The sequence below is a fragment of the Ruditapes philippinarum genome, unplaced genomic scaffold (assembly GCF_026571515.1).
Source record: "Ruditapes philippinarum isolate M1 unplaced genomic scaffold, ASM2657151v2 ctg318_1_1_1_1, whole genome shotgun sequence".
NCBI classification, from domain to species: domain Eukaryota; kingdom Metazoa; phylum Mollusca; class Bivalvia; order Venerida; family Veneridae; genus Ruditapes; species Ruditapes philippinarum.
The window spans coordinates 332,888-357,222 of NW_026861802.1; the positions used below are offsets into that span (position 1 = coordinate 332,888).

A 24,335-nucleotide genomic window follows, 5' to 3' on the forward strand; every position below is an offset into this window, starting at 1 on the left:
TAGTTACTCGTATAAAGTGGTTATATAATATGTATTTACTTTTATAAAGTGGTTATATAATATGTATTTACTTTTATAAAGTGGTTATATTAATATGTATTTACTCGTATAAAGTGGTTATTTTAATCTGTAGTTACTCATATAAAGTGGTTATATCAATATGTAGTTACTCGTATAAATTGGTTATTTATTGAGGATATTTGTTTGTTTTTGTGTAAGATTAAATTTTATTTCTAGTGAGCTTTAAAAACGGTATTCTCACGAGTGCCGTAGCCACTTTAGTTACTCGTATTAAGTGGTTATACTGACCCATAGTTACTCGTATTAAGTGGTTATATTCATCCATAGTTACTCGTATAAAGTGGTTATATTCATTCATAGATACTTGTATAAAGTGGTTATATCCATCCATAGTTACTTGTATAAAGTGGTTATATTCATCCATAGTTACTCGTATAAAGTTGTTATATTCATCCATAGGTACTCATATAAAGTGGTTATATTCATTCATAGTTACTTGTATAAAGTGGTTATATTCATCCATAGTTACTTGTATAAAGTGGTTATATTCATTCATAGTTACTTGTATAAAGTGGTTATATTCATTCATAGTTACTTGTATAAAGTGGTTATATTCATTCATAGTTACTTGTATAAAGTGGTTATATTCATTCATAGTTACTCGTATTAAGTGGTTATATTCATTCATAGTTACTTGTATAAAGTGGTTATATTCATCCATAGTTACTTGTATAAAGTGGTTATATATATATCCATAGTTACTCGTATAAAGTTGTTATATTCATCCATAGGTACTCATATAAAGTGGTTATATATTGAGGATATTTGTTTGATTTTGTGTAAGATGAAAATTTATTTCACCTACTGAGCTTAAAAACAGTACTTTCACGAGTGCCGTAGCCACTTAAGTTACTCGTATAAAGTGGTAGATTCATAATATTAATCGTGTAAATTGGTTTAATTTTTTCGGGTTCGCTTACTGCCTGCATGTTTGAGTTCTTTAACTACAAACACAAGTATGAACTATATACAATTTTCTTATATCATTGTATCAAATATTTTTGGAATATATTTGATCTCATTTCATGATAAATATGTTTGATATTTGCGGATTAATACAGCTGGGACGAAAACCCCTCTTAATCACTTATTCAAAGTTAACATTCTATTTACGTTTCAGGTTCCTCATCTTTAACTTTGATACGTATCAGCAGAGATTAGTTCAACTTGGATACCATGATATGCTCGACTAGGTAAAATAATTCGTGTACAGTGATAAATTCATTTTTGAAATATTCCCAGGGAGTCGCCTGAAATAATTTCATAGTTGCATAAAAATTTATGCGGATTAAATAAACAAATTTGTAACCAGACGTGAGTTCTGTAACATCTATAGCGAGGATGCTGTGAAAAGAAAAAGAGAAATGATGGATGGCTGAGGAGCTATATAAGTTTCTTGTGGAAAAGAAAGTTATGTAAATATATCAAAGGTAATCATCTCATTTTATATCAATCGTTAAATTCAATAATTGCATGTTATGTAATTAAAAATGAATTGTTGATGTGACAGTCAAGATATGCGCTTTTAATCATATGTTATGATTATGTTAAATTTAGCTGCTGAATCAATTGCAAATGTTAATTATGTTAAACATAAAAATCGAAATTAGCTGCTTTATCAATTGCAAATGTTATGTTATAATTATGTTAAACATAAAAATCGAAATTAGCTGCTGAATCAATTGCATTATAACTAGGTTGTATACATAGCTACGAAAGCCTAATAGTGTCAAATGAAATAAAAAATAAAAATACAAAGGCGTTATAACGCGAATAAAGGCGTTATTACGCGAATCAAAAGGCGTAATAACGCGAATAAAGGCGTTATAACGCGAATCAAAAGGCGTAATTACGCAAATCAAAAGGCGTAATAACGCGAAAAAAGGCGTAGCAACGCAAATAAAGGCGTAGCAACGCGAATAAAGGCGTTATAACGCGAATCAAAAGGCGTAATAACGCGAATCAAAAGGCGTAATAACGCGAATAAAGGCGTAATAACGCGAATCAAAAGGCGTAATAACGCGAATAAAGGCGTAATAACGCGAAATGAAAGGCGTAATAACGCAAATCAAAAGGCGTAGTAACGCGAATAAAGGCGTTGTAACGCGAACCAAAAGGCGTACTAACGCCAATTATAGCATAAAATCGGCTGTTTTTCCCTCTTTTGCCCATGTTATAACGGGACCAAAACCATGTGTTAACATAGTCACGCGCTCTTGTTATAGCCCGGTTTCACCTATGCGCAATACATACAGGGCCAAGTAAACAAACAATCAAACAAAAAATGACGATTTGGCCTGTTTATGCTATTGAAATTTATTGATTCGAGGGCCTCAGTCGCATATTCAAGTAACTATGCCGGAAAACGGCGTATAGACATCGGTGCTAATCTTGGTTGTCGCCCTTTCTAAGAAACGGACAGTTGTCAATGTAAACAAATACAGTAGAATCTAGATCTACCTGTCATTCATTTTAACACTCCGATTAACTTACAAAACTAGATAACACAAAATTAATATGAGAAAATGTTTTTTATTTATGTAAATGTTGATAAATGCTCTTTATATTTCTTTGAGAGAATAATGCTTACAGTAGTGCCTGATTTTTTTATAAACTTGTTTGCTTGAAAAAAAAACCGATTCTGATGTCACTGATCTTTTTTCTACCGTCAATCTGAAATCATTCTAAGAATTTCTGAGGGTCATGTTTTGTCTTGGGTAGAGGGTAGAGTAATGTAACGGTTTTTTTTCTTGAGATAATAAATCTCCAAAGGCCAAGCTTTGTTAAATCAATTAAAATTCAAAATTTCGTTCGGTTCGTTGTTGGCCCCGGAAAAAATGAAACGCATACGTAAAACATAGATTTGGATAAATACCGTCCAAGCACAAGAATTTAATGTAATTGTGTTTTGTATAAACTATACATCACGAATCTGTTTGAAAATTGTATGCAATAATAGCGTCAACGCACGTTTATTTCGTGTTATAAAGTCTGCAGAGTCCCTCGGAAGTGTTGGAGCCCTCGCCCTACCGGGCTCGGGCACCAACCGTTCCTTGGGACTCTGCAGACGTTATAACACGGAAAAACGTGCGTTAACCCTATATTAAAACGAATTATAATGCCAATTTAATACCATATTTATACTAATCAAATGGCCTGGTAACGTAAGAAAGCAAGACCAATATTGATCTGAATTTATTCCTCAAGATATAAACTCGTATAGAATAATAAAATATATATTTACAATAACTAACATTCCATTTGCGCAGTAATAATGCAAACTATTTCTCATAAACTAATGAAGACTCTTTAATATTTGCCAATTTAAGGTGTCTGGGTGCCTTATAGGTCCATTGGACTGGACGTAAATACAGTTAATCTGAATTCACATGTATCATATATTCCTTTTAGACATGTCACTATAGTAAATGAATTTCTTTTCTTTTCTTATCTTATCTTATCTTATATGTGCGTCATATGTTTAATTATCTTCGGATATATCCTATTTGATTACCTTATAACATCTAGTATCTTCTAATTATGTGAATGCCATTCCTAATTAAGCTATAGGTAATATGCTATAGGTAACAAGATTTGGGAAAACGTAAGGTATAAGTTAGTCACATTAGGGTGATAATTGATAAGTATGTTTAAATGGGGGATAGTGTTTCAGTTAAGTCACAATTATAGGAGACATTCCCTTCTTTGTCTATGTAGAAAAGTATCTATAGTTGGGTGAAAGTTAACCTTTAATCTGACGAAAGCATTTCCTAATAAAAGATTTAAAAAATAAGACGGTGGCCTTAGGACGTATCCGTACGGAATTGAAAATAAAACGTTCGTCTTGATCGATTTATTTAGATCAAATTGTTCTTCCTATCTTACATTACTAGGCCACGGTTTGGAATTTATATGGTATTAAATTAGCGTTATAACGCCTTTTGTTTTGCGTTATTATGCCTTTTGGTTCGCGTTATTACGCCTTTTGATTCGCGTTATAACGCCTTTATTCACGTTATTACGCCTTTTGATTCGCGTTATAACGCCTTTATTCGCGTTAGTACGCCTTTTGATTCGCGTTATAACGCCTTTATTCGCGTAATTACGCCTTTTGATTCGCGTTATAACGCCTTTATTCGCGTTAGTACGCCTTTTGATTCGCGTTATAACGCTTTTATTCGCGTAATTACGCCTTTTGTTTCGCGTTATAACGCGAATAAAGGCGTTACTACGCCTTTTGTTTCGCGTTATAACGCCTTTATTCGCGTTATTACGCCTTTTGATTCGCGTTATAACGCCTTTATTCGCGTTAGTACGCCTTTTGATTCGCGTAATTACGCCTTTGGATTCGCGTTATAACGCGAATAAAGGCGTTATTACGCCTTTTGTTTCGCGTTATAACGCGAATAAAGGCGTTACTACGCCTTTTGATTCGCGTTGCTACGCCTTTTTTCGCGTTATTACGCCTTTTGATTCGCGTTATAACGCCTTTATTCGCGTTATTACGCCTTTTGATTCGCGTTATAACGCCTTTATTCGCGTTATTACGCCTTTTGATTCGCGTTATAACGCCTTTATTCGCGTTAGTACGCCTTTTGATTCGCGTAATTACGCCTTTGGATTCGCGTTATAACGCGAAACAATAGGCGTAATTACGCGAATCAAAAGGCGTACTAACGCGAATAAATGCGTTATAACGCGAATCAAAAGGCGTAATAACGCGAACCAAAAGGCGTAATAACGCAAAACAAAAGGCGTTATAACGCTAATTTAATACCATATAAATTCCAAACAGTGGCCTATTAATGTATGGAAGGAAGAACAATGTTGATTTAAATGAATTGATCTTGATGTACGTTTTATTATATGCCCGAAAGAATTTCGGGCATATTATGTTATACCCCCTGGCGTCCGTACGTCCGAGCAAACATTTTGGGTTTAGGGGCTATATAACAGTAAAGAGAACAAAAGAGAACAATAGGTTCAATCCGTGATCAAAGGGTTTATGGGCTAGTAGCCCTTAAGAGAACAAAGAAAATAACAAAGAAAATAGCCCCTAAACCCAAAATGTTGGAACGTGCGTCCGTCCGTCTGTATGTCTGTCTGTCCGTCCGTCCGTAAGCAATTTGGTTTCGGGAGCATAACTTAAGTTCCATTTGGCCCACAATATTCAAACTTCATAGGAGGATTGTTATTTGAAGGAGGTAATACTTTATAACCTATAAGTCACCAAGTCATCTTATATTGGCAAATATTAAAGAGTCTTTATTAGTTTATGACAAATAGTTTGCATAATTACTGTGCAAATGGAATGAAAGTTATTGTAAATGTATATTGTATTATTGTATACGAGTTTATATCTTGAGCAATAAATTCAGATCAATATTGGTCTTCCTTTCTCGCGAATTTGATTAGTATAAATATGGTATTAAATTGGCATTATAATGTGTTTTAATTTGCGTTATTACGCCTTTTGGTTCGCGTTACTACGCCTTTATTCGCGTTACTACGCCTTTTGATTTGCGTTATTACGCCTTTATTCGCGTTATTACGCCTTTTGATTCGCGTTATTACGCCTTTATTCGCGTTATTACGCCTTTTTATTCGCGTTATAACGCCTTTATTCGCGTTACTACGCCTTTTGATTCGCGTTATAACGCGAATAAAGGCGTTACTACGCCTTTTGATTCGCGTTATAACGCCTTTATTCGCGTTATTACGCCTTTTGATTCGCGTTATAACGCCTTTATTCGCGTTGCTACGCCTTTATTCGCGTTATTACGCCTTTTGATTCGCGTTGCTACGCCTTTATTCGCGTTCTTACGCCTTTTGATTCGCGTAATAATGCCTTTATTCGCGTTATAACGCCTTTGCATTTTTATTTTTTATTTCATTTGACACTATTAGGCTTTCGTACATAGCTGCTGACCACAAAACAAAAACAAATTCTATTCTTTCTGTAGTATTTAGGCAACATTTTGTTCCCGTAAGAAACGAAGTGGTTTTGCGGTCTTCGTTACTTTCAAGATCTGCTTTCTTGTGAAGGTCCCTGCGTGCAAAGATATTCTTATTAAACAGCTGAATTATAACAAATATTGCATCCGTAAAAGTTTTAATGAACCGTGTGATAATTTAGTATGCCAGAAAGTATGTTATTGGCTGTACCTCTATGATCGTTGGTCTAGAACGTGTATACCGCCACATAACGCTCTCGTGGGCGGGCCTTACATACTGATCACTTTCATATCGTTTGAAAATTTGTGCGGTAATATGTGTATGGATTTAAACCTTGTAAATTTTCCCACATTTTAACTAATTTATACCGTGTGAGAAACAATTTACAGTGTTATTAGAGTAAATTATAAGGAATTTGCTATGGATGCTGTTAACAACTGAGTTTCTCTATAGATAGCTCAAGCGAAAGAATTCACAATAACATAGTTTATTTATTTTTCTCGGATATAGTGATTTAAACACCTGGAAATACAAGTGAGTAAAGAGAAAATCATATTCCGTTATTTTACTGATATTTCTTTAACGAAAGAACTTCAAAGTTGGCCGACCGCACTTCCCGTTAACTTCCGTAGCGGAATAGTTCCTTTGTTATAACATGTAATTGACATGAATATATCCTGATGAAACTAAGTATACATCAAAGTAAATCGATAATCAATCAGGCGGAATTGTGGTGTCAGTTACATAATATTATCAAACTGTTCCATTTGATGTTATATCATTCGCAATATTCACTATTTTGTTTTTTTAAATTTTACATTACAGGTTCAGATCATTACAGATCGCGGTTGCATAAATTATTTGATTAAAAACTGATAAAATAAAACATTTGATAGGTTCTACTAAATTTGAAGCGAATGTGGTTTAACCTAACTTTTATAAGGGATATTATAATTCGAAGAGAAAAAGGTTTACAATGAGATTATAATCATTTCTTTTCTTTTGTGTTGTTCTTATATTTGATACTTGTATATAGTAAAGAGTTGATATCCTGCATACAAATATACCGGTAACTTATTATAACACAGTTCATCAAGTTAATCTACTTTAGTCATCACTTTTGTTATATAAATGTAATAGACTTATTATAATAAGCATTGTTTTAGCAATTATTATTATCATTCATTATTTATATTATTATGATAATTATTATTATTATGTTATGTAACTGTTGCTGATGTTGTTTTAATTATCATTACGATAATGATTTCTTCTTCTTCTTCTTCTTCTTCTTCTTCTTTTTCTTGTCCTCTTCGTCGTCGTCGGTAACGTTTTTAATTACTGTTTTTGTGGTCAAATTGTTATTCTTGTACAAATGTTCTTTTATTGCTATATTTTAATTATCGTAAGTAGGTATTTATTAATAATAAATATGGTAAGGTCAAAAAACTATTGAGAACATAAACACCAGTGGTAATTTAGCTATCATAAGTAGTGTTTCTTGTTTGATGTCAAGATCGTTCGTGGGGAAATTAATGGTTACATAATTAGCGCTTGTTTATGTTGTCACACTGTCACCAATCGGCATGTTGTTTATATGCTTCAATAATTTATAGTATGTTACTGACAATCTAAATAAGGAATGTTTATGTGCATTATAGTGCATGTACATAAACATTTATATATTGTGTGCTTTATGAGGATAGTGAAATAAAAAGAACTTTATTATCTGTTATCAATTATAAATAGAATATTAAATTCCATGCTGTATTTTCTGATCGTTTTTCTTACTAACATATATAAAAGATACATTTTAAAGGGATGCCGCTGAGGTTTATTGACATGACGGGACTGGAAATAATTTTTTCAAGATAAATGTTCTATTTGATGAAGGGTTATACCAGTAACTTGTGTTCATTCTCTCACTCGGTAAAAATTAATCAACTTGTAAAAAATGAAAAGCGTTGCAACACTCACTAATAAGAGCTAAAAATAGCACACATGTAAATACGATTTTCAAAATGTTTCTGAGTTTATTTGTTAATAATTTTATACATATTTTTTTCTGTTTTAAATGTGCTTGGTGATCAATATAAGAATTTTTTTAGGCTTTTGGACTTCAGATTAGTACCTTTAAGTATGTTAATTAAGCTAAAAGAAATGTACACACACTTTTCATCTTTAAAGTAAAGCTCTAAATGATAACATTATTAACTATCGTTTATTCCGACACGCATTAGATATGTTATGATTACAAATAATAAATCCATGAATCATGAGTACAAATTACCTGCCTGCTGTTTTGCAAGGACAATCTTCATTGTAGGTTAACTAAAAGAAACGTTGACATCTTATTCAGAGTTTTTCCATTAATACTTTTTAATGATAGGTCGTTAAGAATAGATATGTTTCCTGTCCTAGCTTCCGTTAAACAGTAAATTGCTTTCTATGAACATATAGATATGAATACCACTAATGAACACGTTACAGACTACGTGAATATGTTTCTACTGATTTTTGTCCGCGTCCGGAATGTTATTACTACTGGTACAATCATTATCAGGTCGCCTCTTCTCATACAGGACAAAGTTCATATTTTCAGCTGGTAATCACAAGTACAAATAAAATGTCAAATGTAAAAGCACTTGAATTATTTATTTAACATTACAGCCACTGTTTCTATATACATGTATATATGTACACACACACATAATATTATGTACATGAACTTGCTATGTAATATTATGATGATAATGCGTTATATATTCATAAAGATTCACCGATTCAGACGATTTACTAAACATTTTAGTTATGTTTGTACACAACTAAAAACCGCCTCCGTGGTCGAGGGGTTTGAGCCGATGACTTCTAATCCAGTTACCTCTCTGGCATGGGTTCGATCCCCGGGAGATGCTTTGGCGGTTTAGCGCGGAGGAAGGTAGTCTAGTACTGGTGTAACTCTCCAGGAACGATGGTTAGGAAACTACCCGCCTATATGACTGAAATACTGTTGGAAAAAGGCGTAAAATGAAACAAACAAACAAACAAACAAATATACACAACTATTCAGGCCAAATTGTATTCTTTCCAAAATATTGGCTTTGTGATTTTACAGGTCTTTGTACGAATAATCATATATTTAGTAACTATAGCATTTAGTTTTTGTCTGCCGAATATTACTTATATATATAATCATTATAATATATATACTTTATTCTTATGGGACAGGTGTATTTTACACCAGGCATCCACAATAAGTAGACTCGTTGTGCAAAGTTCTACACCATGATGATATATTGCATACACATCTTTAAGATTTTAAAAGCTTTACAAGTATGTGTTGACAAATATTTATAAACTGTGTCGGTAGCGAAAGGTACATTTCCCTTCAACAACCGTATTTCCGAAATGGAGACAAACAAATGAAATAATTTACCAACTTATAATGTGTATGTAGCACTTGGACAACCGGCTGAACCGGTACAATATATTCACATTAACGCACATCCATAGTTAACGAATACATAATTTAAATTGACTATAAGACTACATGTATATTAATATACCGTATATCAGAAATGATCTTATATTAAAATTCGAATGAATACTCTTATGAAATGTCTAAAAATACGTTTGTTCTTAGCCTGCTGCCCAAAGCTCGAAATACACTTACTTATTCAAACACGTAAACTTCGTGCATCATTATACTGGCGACTCCTATCGGAAATATAGATTAATTTTCTTCTAATTCATTACATTCAAACTTAGAAAATTACAATTACGTTGTTAAAGTATGAGATAATATTTGATTGAAACAACGGCTATACCCACCTGTCCAGTGACGATTGTAAAAAAAACACTGTATAAATTATTGGTATCTTGAATTAAAAAAATAGTCTTGTAAAAGCTTATTTCTTGTCATTAAAAATAAAACGGACATGAAACTGGCTCATTCAGTGCGATTCATGTCCACGTACCCATCATCTATTAAACTTTACCAACTAACTCCAGCTTATATAGACCTAAGATTAAATGATGTTTTATAATGAAAAGCAGCAAACATGTTGTTTTCGTGTATTAATATACATTTGTCTGATTCATGGATAATGTCTGTTATATGTCGGGACTCAATGATACCTTTTAAAATATTAATACGACGATCACAGTAACAATGTCAGTTTCATTATTATTGACGTTTGTACTTGATTGATCAAATGGGAAATAATCTTCCTGTTGTTGTGGTTGTAAGTGGTGCAAAGAACCTAACGCAAAATCAAGAAGTACATTTTCTTTCTTTTTGTCAGGTATTAAAGTTTCAAAATTCAATATTATTATTAACAGAATACAAAACATTCGTAAAAAATGACACCTGATCCATTTAATTCGATTGTCATAACTATGTTGGTATAGTTTATTTCTTACACGAAAACCGATGTATCATACTGTATATTTTTTATTAAAGAGTCATACATCATCAAAAGAAATTGTTCTCTTTTTTAACATTTCTGAAATAGACGCACAGCTGCGTTTCTAAGGTTGGTAAGCACGTCATTATTAATATATCTAAAACACATATATAACGTATAATATCTCTCAGACATTCGTTGCATTAAAAATTTAATTTAGATTTAAAATATTACATTCCTGTATAAAATTACAAAATGAATTATTGAATCTAAGACAAAATATAATCCGTGTTAGATAATAACGCACTGAATAAATCAGTATATCTACAAGAAGTCATTAAAATGGCACTTCAAGAAAACATAATATAATAGATTTAAAATGTTATCCTACGCACGTTGCACATTTAATTTAAATTGGTCATTTGTTATATTTGTATATTTATTCTACAATTAAATTTTACTGTTTTCTATATTTGTGACTATTTTGTATTAAGGAAAAATGTTTCTTATACATATATTCTTAATATATTTGTAATTATCTATATCAATAAATTAAGAATAAATGAATAAATGTGTATTATATACAATTAATGAATAATGTACAAGTTATATACGAGTATAAAGTTCATATTAATGCCATGGATAGCTATGATACTACGTTAATACCAAACAATATGAGTATGAGAACACAATTATCTAAACTTGATCTTCATAGTTTAATGGACGACACGCTTTTTATAACTTTGTTTATCAGAAGATAAGTAAATAAAAGCAACAGACAAGGAGTCATCATGTAATGTCATTTCATTTATTAGCAACATAAGCGTTGGTTTTTCCAATTCTTATCCATAATAATCAATTAATTAATTATGCTTTTAGGTTTTGAAAATATACTCTTTTCACATGATTAGTAATTCATGCTTAACCTATCTGAAAAGGCTTCTTCAGTTCAAACAAACATGTTTAATGGCGCACGTCTAATTTTAAATGTCAGATCAGAGAATATTTGCAACTGATTCAGGTTATTGATATTACATTATCTTTATTTTTGACAGAGAAATATGTTCAATATGGAAAGTTTTACAGATTAGAACTCCATATGTATCTTTAAACTTAACAATTGATAACTTAATATGTTGTAAATATACTGTATTTACTCGTGAAGCGTTAAATAACAAAGATCAACACGAACCGGAAAATAAAACATTCGAACATGATAAAATGAATAAACATAATGTCACCAGAACGTGACAATAACGTTTATATCAATTTGTTTTTCATTAGACATGATGCTTCAATTATTTTATTTACTTATTCTGTAAAAAGATATTTTTGTTTTGTTGAAATATTTTTAATATCAATAGCAGAACATAATCCTTCCTATATAATTCTATGGATTACATGTTTTTTCAAAATTTCAACAATTAATATAACAAATTTATTACTTAACCAATTGATATGCCTTCAATAATCAGAAAATATTTAATTTAGGTTTTCGTTAATACATAGAGTAATTTTTGTCTGTACTAAATAAATAGTTATGTAGATAACATGTAAAACAATATCAACCAATGCATTACATATGTTTATTGTAATATGACCAACTTTAAACTCATCACCCAAGTCTAAAATTCACCTTTTGCTTGACAGTCACATTTCGACCTCAAATTCCAATTTGTAATTCAGAATTTATATGAAAAATGTAGCTTAGATCCTACAAAATAAATACTCTACACATACAAAATTGACGAGAGGAAGTATCATAATGTATGCTTGTGTGACATTTACTTATCTATTGTAAATGTTACCTCAGTAGCTGCTGTCAAGATGTACAATGTCACTGTACGGATTATTGAAATAATATATAAAAGCTAAAACAAAATATAGCATGAGTTATTCACATAAATACAAAATACACATACATCCAAACGTAAATATTCAATTTTGTGGAATTTTGATAATGTGTAAAAAAAAAAGACCGAAATACATTATGTTTTAGTCTACATTATTTTTCTTTAGTTTAATGTCTTTCAGTATCTATTCTCTCATTTAAAGACAAGACTTCGCATATTGTTCTCGTTTATAAAAGGTCTTTATAATATTGTAAATAGGAAATTAATTCATCTCCTGAATTTTCATTACACGATTTACATTTTGAAAATTATTCTCTTGAAAATACATCAAAGAAAATACATTGATAACGCATGAAATGTATGATCAAAATCGATGCATTTTTATATTTAGCCGTATTTGCTTTAGTTAAATGCGAACATGCCGGTAAATGTCTGAATGTGTCAGAAGGCCTTCTAAAAATAAATTTACAAACATGACATCATCAAATAGAACAAAATGCGATGAATAACCGTATCGGAGATTTTACAAGACAAATATTAAAGTACAAATACGAGTACTGTGATCGTAAGAGGCGACTAAATGTGTTTGAATTACTAGAATCTATGAATATCTTAGCTCCGGTAGGTGAGGTGGTTTTGACCCCTGGTGTTGCTTTAAGTCTGTACACCTGAGGTTAGCTAATATCATCCTTCCTGTTTTTGGCGTCATATGATCAAAAGTGGGTTGGTGTGCCGTAAAACAAAACAAAACAAATTCAATATAGATAGGATTTTGAGTCCGGATTATAGACTGTTGGGCTGATTTGCTGGTCACTATATAATGCTAGAACACACAGTAGTGTACACGTACTTTTCTATAAATGATACTGAATTAAGGTAAAATTACTGCGACACAATATGTACAATATATAATTATAATGATATAAAGAAATATTACTAATCTGTCTAATAAAAGATGAAAACTTTTTGAGAAGAATTGAAAACGTTTTAGATGTTCAATTCTACATAAAATTAATTCGGAAGACTGCATTCATTATAATTGTGTGTTTTTTTAAAACATACTATTTGTTTGTTTGTTTACAAATACGTACAAATTAACTGTATCATTTTTTTTCCTCCTTTGACTCCATACACATTAAAGCTATACAATAAAATTTCAATAGTACTAATTTTTTTTCAATATCTAACTGTTCTGACATTTTTTATTTTAACGAATGCTTTTGAATATAACACTGTTGTGTTAACATATAATATTGCCCACCCACGTGAAGCCATTACTGTGATGACGGGCGCCATATCATCTACTTCTATATTAATTCTTATTTTGATTGCTCTTGAATTATATTCCAATTTTAGAAATTTTATTACACTATCTGGGACTGGGGGACCAAATCAGATTGATTGAAAATAGACTGAAAAAAGATCGAGATGAATAAATAACATGATTTATGACATAAAGCAGAATTTTGTAAACCTTATCAAATTCATGATGTATTTATAAGATTTTGATTTCCTAAAATTTCATATAATATTTCTATGAGAAAGTCAACGTTAGGGTAAGTGATACTTCATTTTGTAAGATAAACTGTATTTCGTAAATTGTTATACATCAAGTCGTAAAGATTAGTATTTTTCAGTGACTAAAAACGCACTGGTTGTCGTATAGTTAAGGAATGATAATCTACAAAATTCTATATTCTATTTTAAAAAAATCATCTCACTGATACTTTTCAAGTGGATGTCAATTTTTTCGTTCTTATAAACATCATAATCCGAATCTATGCTTGCTTTTACATATCATGTAGAGGAGTCTAGTTATAACAAAAACTGACAAGTTTCCTCTTACATTTATGTTACGATGATACCCTACTGGCATCCTGATATACAATTATCAAAACCTAGAACCGACTTTGACTAACCTTTAAAACCAGTATGGCGCTAGGCAACCTTTACAACGTGCGTTAGACCAGGCTCTACAATGTTGTTAACTCTATTTTTGTAGTTGATATTTAAATCTATTAAAGTTTGAGTTATTTGTTCCTAATTCAAAGAAGTGCAAATCCATTGTACAAATCTTGTAGGTTACGGGTTGTAATATCAGTGGTCTTGTAAGTATCAATAGTGATATCTCAGTAGATAACCTTAAAATGATATTATGAGAGTAGAGGCATAGATTATGTTCTGTACATTCATCGTTGTTTCCAAACATTCGTCATTTTACTATAATAATAATTGATGATTGGCTTGCTAGTGATTCTTCTGTGCTTGAAATACTGTTCACTTCTTTTGTTCTATGTATGTGTTAATATGCATGAAATGCGTAGGTGTGTAATGTCATTTTGCTTATTGTATTTCATACATTAATGGCAGCTTACCAGCTATTGGGCTTTGTTCTTCTTCATATTACGATCAAAACTTTGGGATCTAATACCTTTTGATGTTCTGTATTCATAATTTATTTCTTATATCTCTCAAAATGAATATACTGTTTTAATATATATAAATTATTTCGATATTTTGTATTTATAATTTATTCCTATTATCTCTAAAAGAGAATACTAGTATACTGTTTTAATATATACATGTATACATATATTATAGATTCTTTAAATTGGAGTCCTCAACACGGTTATGAATCGGATATGTGATAATACATAGTACATTCATAAGTTATTCTATATGTATTTTATGAAGCAAGGCTGTTTTAATTAGATATGGAATTTGTATTTTAATATCAACTATTTGAAATTCCCTTCTGGCAACATCTTAGATGTTGGAAACCATTTTGCAGAAAGTTTTGCGGGATAGTTTGTACTGTGAGACATTCTGTAGTATACGTTCTGGAAGGCAGCAAGCCTCTATAAATGTGAAGTTATCATATGTGATAGAAATTCGATATTTGGAAGTTGTTTCACTTGTTCACTTTTGTCTTGTCTAATCAATTTTTTCTCTCTTGAGTGATTATCACAATTGGAAATATTGGATATATACATTGTGAGACAATCGAGGCAAGTGTAAATGAACTTTCTTATACAAGTAGATAATTTGATAGCCTAGAAGGAAGTGTAACTTTGATTCATTATGTAAGTCATTTAGTGATGAGTTTAAGTGAAAAGGGACAAATTAGGTAACATGGGAAATACAGGATGATGATTTGGGAATATAATAACAAGTCAGAAAAGTTATTTGTCTAATGCGTTGTTTAATCCAATTCAATGTCCGTGAATTATCATCGTTTACAAGGAAATTGAATTGCTTTTGGGCAATTTTATGACAGATACATCACTTTTGTTGATTTCGGTCAAGATGTTTTTTATGAGTTCAATATTTAAAAAAATAGTTCCAAGATTGTTTTTCTTAAATGAGCTTACATACGGGTAAAAATGCGATAGAAATGCCAGAAATGAGGTACTTATGTCTACTTTTTGTATAAGAGTTAGCTTCTGTTTTTTTGTGACAACTCTTCGTATTGTAAACAGTTTTACATTGTAATATATGAATGGTATATGGCATTCTTACAGACATTAAAGCAGATATTGAACTAATGCAACAGAACAGAATATTGTGTTTTACTTCAAAAGAAAATTTCTGAATTTGAAGGCCTAATAAGAATACAAAGCCAGTGTTTTAAAAGTTCCATATCATTGCTTTGTATCACTATAATACATGTAATCATATTCCTGTGAATATAAAAATATCTCGGGATATACATCTTCTTATGTCAGCGTAAACAATGCATTTTAAACTTAGTGAAATCCAAATTCAATACCGTTTACGCAATTACTACGAAACCCTTTAATAAACCATGTGTGTTAAATATATTATAGCTTCGAGTAATTTCTCTTTTTTTAGATCGTTTTTGATTCCCAAGAAAATGTTTATCACATAATAAACAGATACTTAAAACTTTTCTTTTCTTTGACATTTTAATTGGAAGGGACTTCAGCTGAAAGTACTAACCTAAAAACTACTATTTATGTTTTCGGCTATACAATTATAGTAAATTTTAAGTTCACTTATTTATTATTTCGGGACAAGACTGATCACAAAAAAATGCACACAATTTATTTTCATATAGAATACTGTCTTATACGATTCCTTTTTCGTTTTAAGTGATAATATACAGTATTGAAATGACAAATTCGTCGAGGGCCGACATCCTGTACCAATGTCTCTGCAATATAAAGCATTTGTGGCGCATATTAGTTGACAAATATCTTTAAATAAGATGCTTTATTACATCCGTAGTTACAAGACACGGATATCGTAATGGTTTAATGATTGAGAAATCTCTTACATAAGCTATCATTGATTATATATATATAAAGAACTTGCTTGATTGCATCCGTTGTTTCTTATTCAATAAAATGTCCTCAGAGTTAATTGCTTTATGCTTTTACGCTTTAAATTCTTGAAAAATTATAACGATCATCTACTGTAAGGATTGTAGTATTTCATAAGGCATTGTTACATATCATTTCTATCTCAAGCTGAAATAGTGGAATCATTTTTTAAAGGATTATCTACAAAAATACTTAAATTTTCGCGCTTAAGGTACAAAATCTATGAAATTATGAATGTACTATTGTAATACATTGTATTGAAAATACGATCCATGCCGTAAAGAAAAAAAAATAATTCTTTTTCCCATGAAATTGCTAGAATTTCAAGATAGAGAAACGTTTTCCTGCGATGACACCATATCTTGTTGATTTACTTGCTATTTCTATATGCATTTTTGTAATAAAATTTATAAGAGACTGATTAGTTGTGGAAAGGCGTGGGCGACTTTGGCTTTTTCATTCCGTCACATTTTCAATTTATGAAGAAATTATCCATATCATATTTTAGCTGTTTTAGACGAGAAACGTTCCAAAATAATATATAATAACATATACATGTACATTTGTGTGCTTCCAATATCTAGACAAAAATACAACATTAAAATACGTATTAATGCTGTTGACTCACATTAACACAAACATAAAAATTATCAATTCAGGCACATTTTTATTTGTACAGTCAGATGATTAGACCAACTGTTTTTCTTTTCTTGTACCTGATGTTTCTTGTCTCCTCGGTCAGCAAATTGTCATTTTATCCACTATTCGAATAAATATATTGCTACAGAATAACGTCAATTTCATTTAAAAGCTTCATATCACTATTGTTTAAAATATCCTGGTGTTGAAATGTAGCTTTGATCTTACACTGTTGAACAATAACTAGACGAATGTTGACTGCTTGCCTTGTCTTATATTATAAAATTCCTTAAGGGTAATTGTCGGTTTCAAGCCAATGGAGAATTATTACGATCCTTAAAGTAATGTAGCATTTAATCAACCATGTAAGGTGCCATGTCTTTACTCAAAAGCTATCTCTGATCGAAACTAGACGCATTTTTAGGTGTTTTGTTTTCTGTTGTAACTTATACTTATTTGTTTTATAACATAAAATACCGGAATAATTTTTGACGAATATACGGCTGAAGAAACCATATAAACATACTCTTGAAAATCTTCAGTTTTGTCAATGTCATAAATGAACAATTCCAGCATTACATAAATGATTAGAATGGTTGTTCCAATCATATGAATAATTTCATTCATATATTCAAATAGAAATAAGAATTTCGGTATCAATGTCATCGAAAGTCCCTAACTTAATTTGTCTCGCGCAACTTCTGTAATTTAGTGACTGATTAATTTGCGGACAGTAGGCGGTCGTGGCTTATTTATTCCGTCGCCTTTTCAATTTGTTCAAGACCTTTTCCTCAGTAACAATTTGAAAACCGCAATTGACAATATTAGTAAGTAATAACGGTGTTTGAGTTTTGTTAAATTTACATCTTTGATGAACGCATATATTTCCGGATGATTAGAAAGAAGATGTTGAATTGTTAGAGAAGCTTCATAGGTTAGAAATACATTTATGTATATAAGTACGTGTAAGTATCAATAACCTAAGTATCACTAAATGATTAAAGTTTCTTTAATATAATTATATACACATATAATCTTATCTAAAACAAACAAACAAACATATAATGAATAAGAAAGAATAAATCTTATAGAGTGAATATATTGAGATTTATTCAGTCTAAAATCTTTTTTTATATGTGCGTGTTCGTAATATTTAAACTCATATACGATTATTTGTTTGTATTTTTGTTTTAAATAAACACTGCTTATTAAGTTGTTTTTGCTTAGTAGGCAATTGTAAAGGTGCGTTTGTTTTGGTTTTAAGTTCTACATTATTATCCTACCCCACAGGACAAAATGGCTTTCTGAATCAAGAACAACTTTTAAAATCCCATAGAATTCTACGATTTCTGTGATTAGATTTGTCGAGCTAGAGATGAAGATGGTAATGAAGTTGCTGTTACTAGGGGCGACCCATTAACACTAGTTGGCTTCTGTAAATCATAGGATTAAGCCTTGATGAACTGTCCATTATTCCTTCTGCCAACAAGGCTAACAATAATCAGAAATACTTTAAGATGTCATTTTGCCTTCTTAGAAAAGCATGGTTGAAACCTAATTTCAAAAACGTCGTCGGAATGATGTGTTCTGCAGCAATATATTTTGTACTTTCAGATATAGATTATTTCAGTTCCTTAAATTGATATGTCAAACCAATTAATATATTTAATAATATACATTAATTAGATATAAAGTAACTATTATATCTATTAGTATGAAATAACTTGACAGCTATAGAAGGAGTGTTAATGTCAAACTGGGCATATATTCAAATGTCAGGCATAAAACATACACATATGAGTAAATATCAATGCTCGTCTGGTAGGAAATGAGACATTTATAGCCATAAGATATGACAATCATTATAAAATGTTAGTCACTTACTAATTACCTAGGATTCAAATAATCCTTTTTATGTATCATACAATTACTCCAATGTTCTTTGTGTTCTTTGAAATACAAATCCGTTATTGAACTCAAAGGAAGTATTTTGACCATTTAAATAAAATGTATATAATTATTTTATGTAAATGAACTTGGGGGAAATACCTGCATCAATGTTATATACACAATTAGAACATTTTCATTGCCTTCATAAGAAGTAAAATAGTATTACTTATTCTTGTTAGACATGCTTATAAAATGTCAATATTAAATAAAGTCTATTCAGAATAAAAATTTAGTTTTAGAATATCTTAAAATATGCAGAACGGAACTAATACATTATATGCAACAATCATCTGCATCCAATCAGGATCATCTCAGATTTGTCATCGCCTGCCCACCTGGGGCATGCGCAGTGCTATGTTCCGTTCACTTGCTGCAGACGATACTACTTTCCGCTGATTGATTACAATTCCATATTGTTTGACACTCTCGTTCCGAATCCTTTCATTTAGTTAATTCTCCATACCTCTCCATTTGTTAATTGCAGAGATCGGACGTAATATTTGAAGAGTAATCACTCATAATAAACTTTTGTTATCGTATTTTTCACTTTACCTTAACTCTTGTTGTATTGCAGATTGTGATGTTGGCGCTTTAAGATACAGAGTTCAACAGACATAAAGAGAATAACATTGGAATACATGAACGTTGGTAGAAACGAAAATGATGATTAGATTATAGTGTTTTTTTTAAAGAAGTTTCAGATTAAAAGAAAAGGTTATTTCATATTGCAATGTATGGACATGTTTATTTCCAGACGAAAGATGATCGAATCAATGAAAGAGTAGTGTTGAACAAATGGTGAAATGTGAAGGAGAAAATATAAATGAGTGTGTGTGTTGATAATATGAAACTGAAAATCCGCGCAGCTATACTGATTTGCGGAGCTCTGTCTTTCTGTGCAATATTTCTTACCCTCAACCAACTTCCTACTCTTCATGACAGAACTCAAAGATATCCGGACATCGAACATGGAAGGAGAAACTTTGATGAAACCGAAAATATGGCACATATCTTCACATTTAGGAAACGACTTAATAAAAGTAACTATACTAGCGAAAACATTAGTCCTGAAATGGGTAAACGCCCCCTGGAAATCAAAACGTTAATAAATGAAACCAACGAAGATATAAAAGACCAAAGTGACAGTATTAATCAGGAAAATCCAAATTTTGAACAGCCTAACCAAAGATTGACAAAGCAGCCTGACTTGGAGACGGCTGAAAATTTGAATATCACAAATGAGTATGTTGATAAAATGTTGTACACTTTACAGACTTCAAATGGATTAAAATTCAATTTTGAAAAGACGAAGTATGTGCCATACAAAAACTTCCTCAAACTTCAAAGTAAACGGACCCGTAGAAAAGGGATGGGTTTACCAATCTACATCAATTACAATGGCGGGTAAGCAAATACTTGTGTCTATTTCTTATCATATATAGCATAAAGAAAATGTGCGGACAAATGTCCCACACTGAGAGAAAAATAAAACAGTAAAAATTATGTAATAACAAAACCTATGGTGATATTGTGAAACCGGTAGAGGTAAAATAAATAACAAAAATTTAAAATAGGTTTGTTATAATTTTAACTTTTTTATCATTTATTGTATTATATTTATATTGTTTTGCAACGAAAACTTGAATAGTCATAAGTTAAAGGAATTTTTGCTACTAAATTTATTTATCAGTTTTTATAACATTTTTGAAAGCATTGGCTAAAGTTAACAGTCAAACTTCAAAATAGGGAGAGGTGTTTTACTATTAATATCACTGTAAAATATTCTTAACATACTTCATAATGTACGAGACACGAATATGTTGCTTATGCAGTTTTTATATCCACAAAGCACGTCAATGAAACACAGCCAGTTGTACAGCAATTAGAAAACTATGTTTTAGTTTTATGTTTACTTTTGATGCTTAGTTTCATTATCATAACAAAGCAAAACAACAAACAACTCAAATGTAAATACATTATTCATAACATTTGCAAGTCTGTTATCAGTGGACCAATAAAAGGTCACTATCTTTGTACATTCAACAACAAAAAGCAATTTTCACAAAAAAGTTGGAAAAACGCTCTCTTTAATAACTCATCAAATATGAAAATTGAAGTAGTTATCTCGCCATAACAGCGGCAGACAATGCGTGTGAAGTTGACTATAAAAGGAACATAAATAATACAGCAAATGATGAAGAAATAAACTGCAGACAGACATAAAATTGGAAGTTAATGACCAAAGTACAAAACAGAGAAACATGTAGCTTGAACTAACTCGCATAGAACCTGTTTTACTGCATCCCTTACATGTATTACTATGCTTAAAAATATATTAAATATAATTATTTCAGCAGTACACATTTCATTTAGTTCTATATCAAGTGTAATTGGTTGAAACAAAATATTTGTATCGAACTTTTCTTCTTTTTTGTCCTTTTTCATTGTTTTGATATAAACAACAAAGCGTGCACAAAAGTTGCAACAGAGCCTTAGAATAATTTCCGGAATGTTGTAAATTATCTATGCATCTGTTTATAGATAAAAGGAATCCAAATTCACTGCACTGAGTGATATCAAAATTATACAATGAATATAAACAATCTTGTTATTGAGAAGGAAAATCTTACAGAATTTATCATCCTCAAAATCTGGCAAATTATCTTATCTAGAATTTGTTACAAAAATTTAGATTTTAAACACACCGAAATCTTGCCATGAATCAACCGGTTTTGATTTGGAAATAAGGTTTCTCTAATAATTACCATAATTACTCTCATGCCTGCAATTTTGAATTTAATAGTAACGCATATTTGCAGTATTAATGTCAATTTGATTACCCTTTCCCCCAGTATGAAACGATAAATTTCTGAACAATAATCATTTCTCATAACAACAGAATAAAAATATTTTACAACAGAATAAACTCTAACTTTTATTGTATTGTACATCAGTTTACTTGATCGCATCCGATGCATATCTTTTTAAAGATATTTAAATAACAAATGTATTTTCGTATTTTACATATATGGGTAATTTTAAATGCATAGACTATTAAAATACCATACTAAAACGTAGCGTTTTAGTATGATTAATGGTTTTTTAAGTTATTGTACATTAGTTTTCATCATGCCTGAATTTTCAAAATTTGTTGACATTTTAATCATTTTAGTATATACGAATTTATTTAAGTTCGATTGTGTCGGAAGCTATAATCTTATTTAAACACTCTCAAATCATTTGATATATATAAAAATGATTCTCCTAGAAATGTGCAAATGGTTGAAATGCATGTTACATATCAAGTGATTATACTGTACTAAACAATGGGTTGATGTCAAGATACATAATAGTTCATTAATTTGCTTTAAATAATTATAAGCCTTTTACACATGACTTCATTTTTGTAGTTAACAGCCTATTTGCAATATTGATTGTGTAGAGAAGTCTTTATTTGACTGAAATATTGAATTAGGTAGTAAAACAGTATAATGAGATTATGTTTCTACATTACTTTTGACCAAGGTCTGTAAAGGATGAAGTTGTACCTGTGATGTTAGGCTGAATAGTGACAATGTGTTCTTTACCATCAGTGTAACTAACAACCTGGAAACAAACTGATCCCTCGGAAGCATTAATCACAACAAAATTACAAGACAATTGCAGACTCGGTTTGATTTAGGCTGTACATGAGGGATAATGAATAAGTGCAACATCCCTCACGCCCCCTAGCACCGGCTTGAGCGGTACTCAATTCTCAACACTTAATAGTGCTGTCATCAATGATCCCGAAGGACCAGAAAAATATAACAACACAGAAGTGAACCCTTTCATAATTTAATATATATCTTCTTTTACACCCTTTTTATATTAGTTAATTCCCTTTTATAGAAGTAACATGATCTTAACGATTTAAATTTTAAACTAGTAAGACATGAAGTGAAGCAAATATATTGCAGAATTTACAAGAGACTTTTTTCAGTCATATGTTAATTGTTTAAGAGAAAAGAAAACACGAAAGTTTGTTTTATCTTCTATATAAATGGAACGATATTTACGTACCAGAAACATTTATATGTATGTACAACATAACACGAATCGTAAAAATGTAAGCACGGGTGCAAAGAAAACATTGTTACGATTGCTGAAAGCATCATATTTCACAACGGACTTCTAAAATGTTTTCAATAATGCAGCTATCCGTCATGCTAGAAATTTCTGCAGCTGGTAAGCAACTTTAACAAATATTTGCTCAGGTGAAACATTCATCATTTACATAAATATAGACATAGTTTTATATTTATATATAATTGTGTTAGCAATGAAAATATATAATAAAAAGAACTGAAAATTTATCAGTAGCAGCAAATATAAATGTTTCTGCAGCTTTATTAGAACAATAATTAATATGAAATATGTTATATTGTGTAAAAATATGATCAAAATCGATATTTCCAAATTCACTCTGTCATTATGCAATCAAATGGCTATTATTTTAAGGTACAGCAAAACACTTCATTATGCTCGCCAATATTTCTAAAATCAAACGTTTAGATATGTATTTTCTGTTTAAATATGACATCCATCCAATCATAAAACATTATACAATTGCATTCGTGCAACACAATGTGCACCCATTACATATAAATTACGATTTTATATTTGTACAAATTGAGTTCATTTCCATTTGAAATCACTCATGGCTTCATTTTTCTTCCTTTAATTATTGTATGCAAGAATCAGCAATTTAATTAACATTTTATTGGTAAGACCTCGAGTGCATTTTGTCTCGCGGAGGTATATTAATTCCCCCATTTTACTTTTGAAGTAAAGTTATGATGTTTTTATGTTGTATTTATTGCACATTTTATCGCCGTTCCGATAATTATGTTACCAAATATATAGACGCGACACTTTATGAATCTCCGATATAAATTTAGTGTGCAAACTGTCGTGCTTTTAAATTCACCCGATCCTACAATGTCCTTAAAGTATGAGTGCAGCTATGGAGATATTATCTCTAAACATGATATATTGTTTTATACAAGTTCTTATATTATGGTAAGCAGTAAATTAGCTTGTTGTATACAACAGATATAAAACTGAGA

General features: G+C 30.7%; 1 protein-coding gene across 4 annotated transcripts in view; it reads left to right on the forward strand.

Moving 5' to 3' along the window:
- LOC132716871 (extracellular serine/threonine protein kinase FAM20C-like) overlaps window positions 1–24,335 on the forward strand; it is a 61,488-nt gene that overhangs the window by 25,074 nt on the left and 12,079 nt on the right. For 2 of the 4 annotated variants that reach the window (XM_060700204.1, XM_060700203.1), the window contains exons 2-3: window positions 1,202–1,511; window positions 19,802–20,631. In XM_060700204.1, the coding sequence (XP_060556187.1) occupies window positions 20,051–20,631 (581 nt within the window). In that variant the 5' untranslated portion in view covers window positions 1,202–1,511; window positions 19,802–20,050. Of the gene's footprint in view, window positions 1–1,201; window positions 1,512–6,284; window positions 6,571–19,631; window positions 20,632–24,335 lie in introns of those variants that run through there. The other 2 variants (XM_060700202.1, XM_060700205.1) reach the window with 2 other exon arrangements.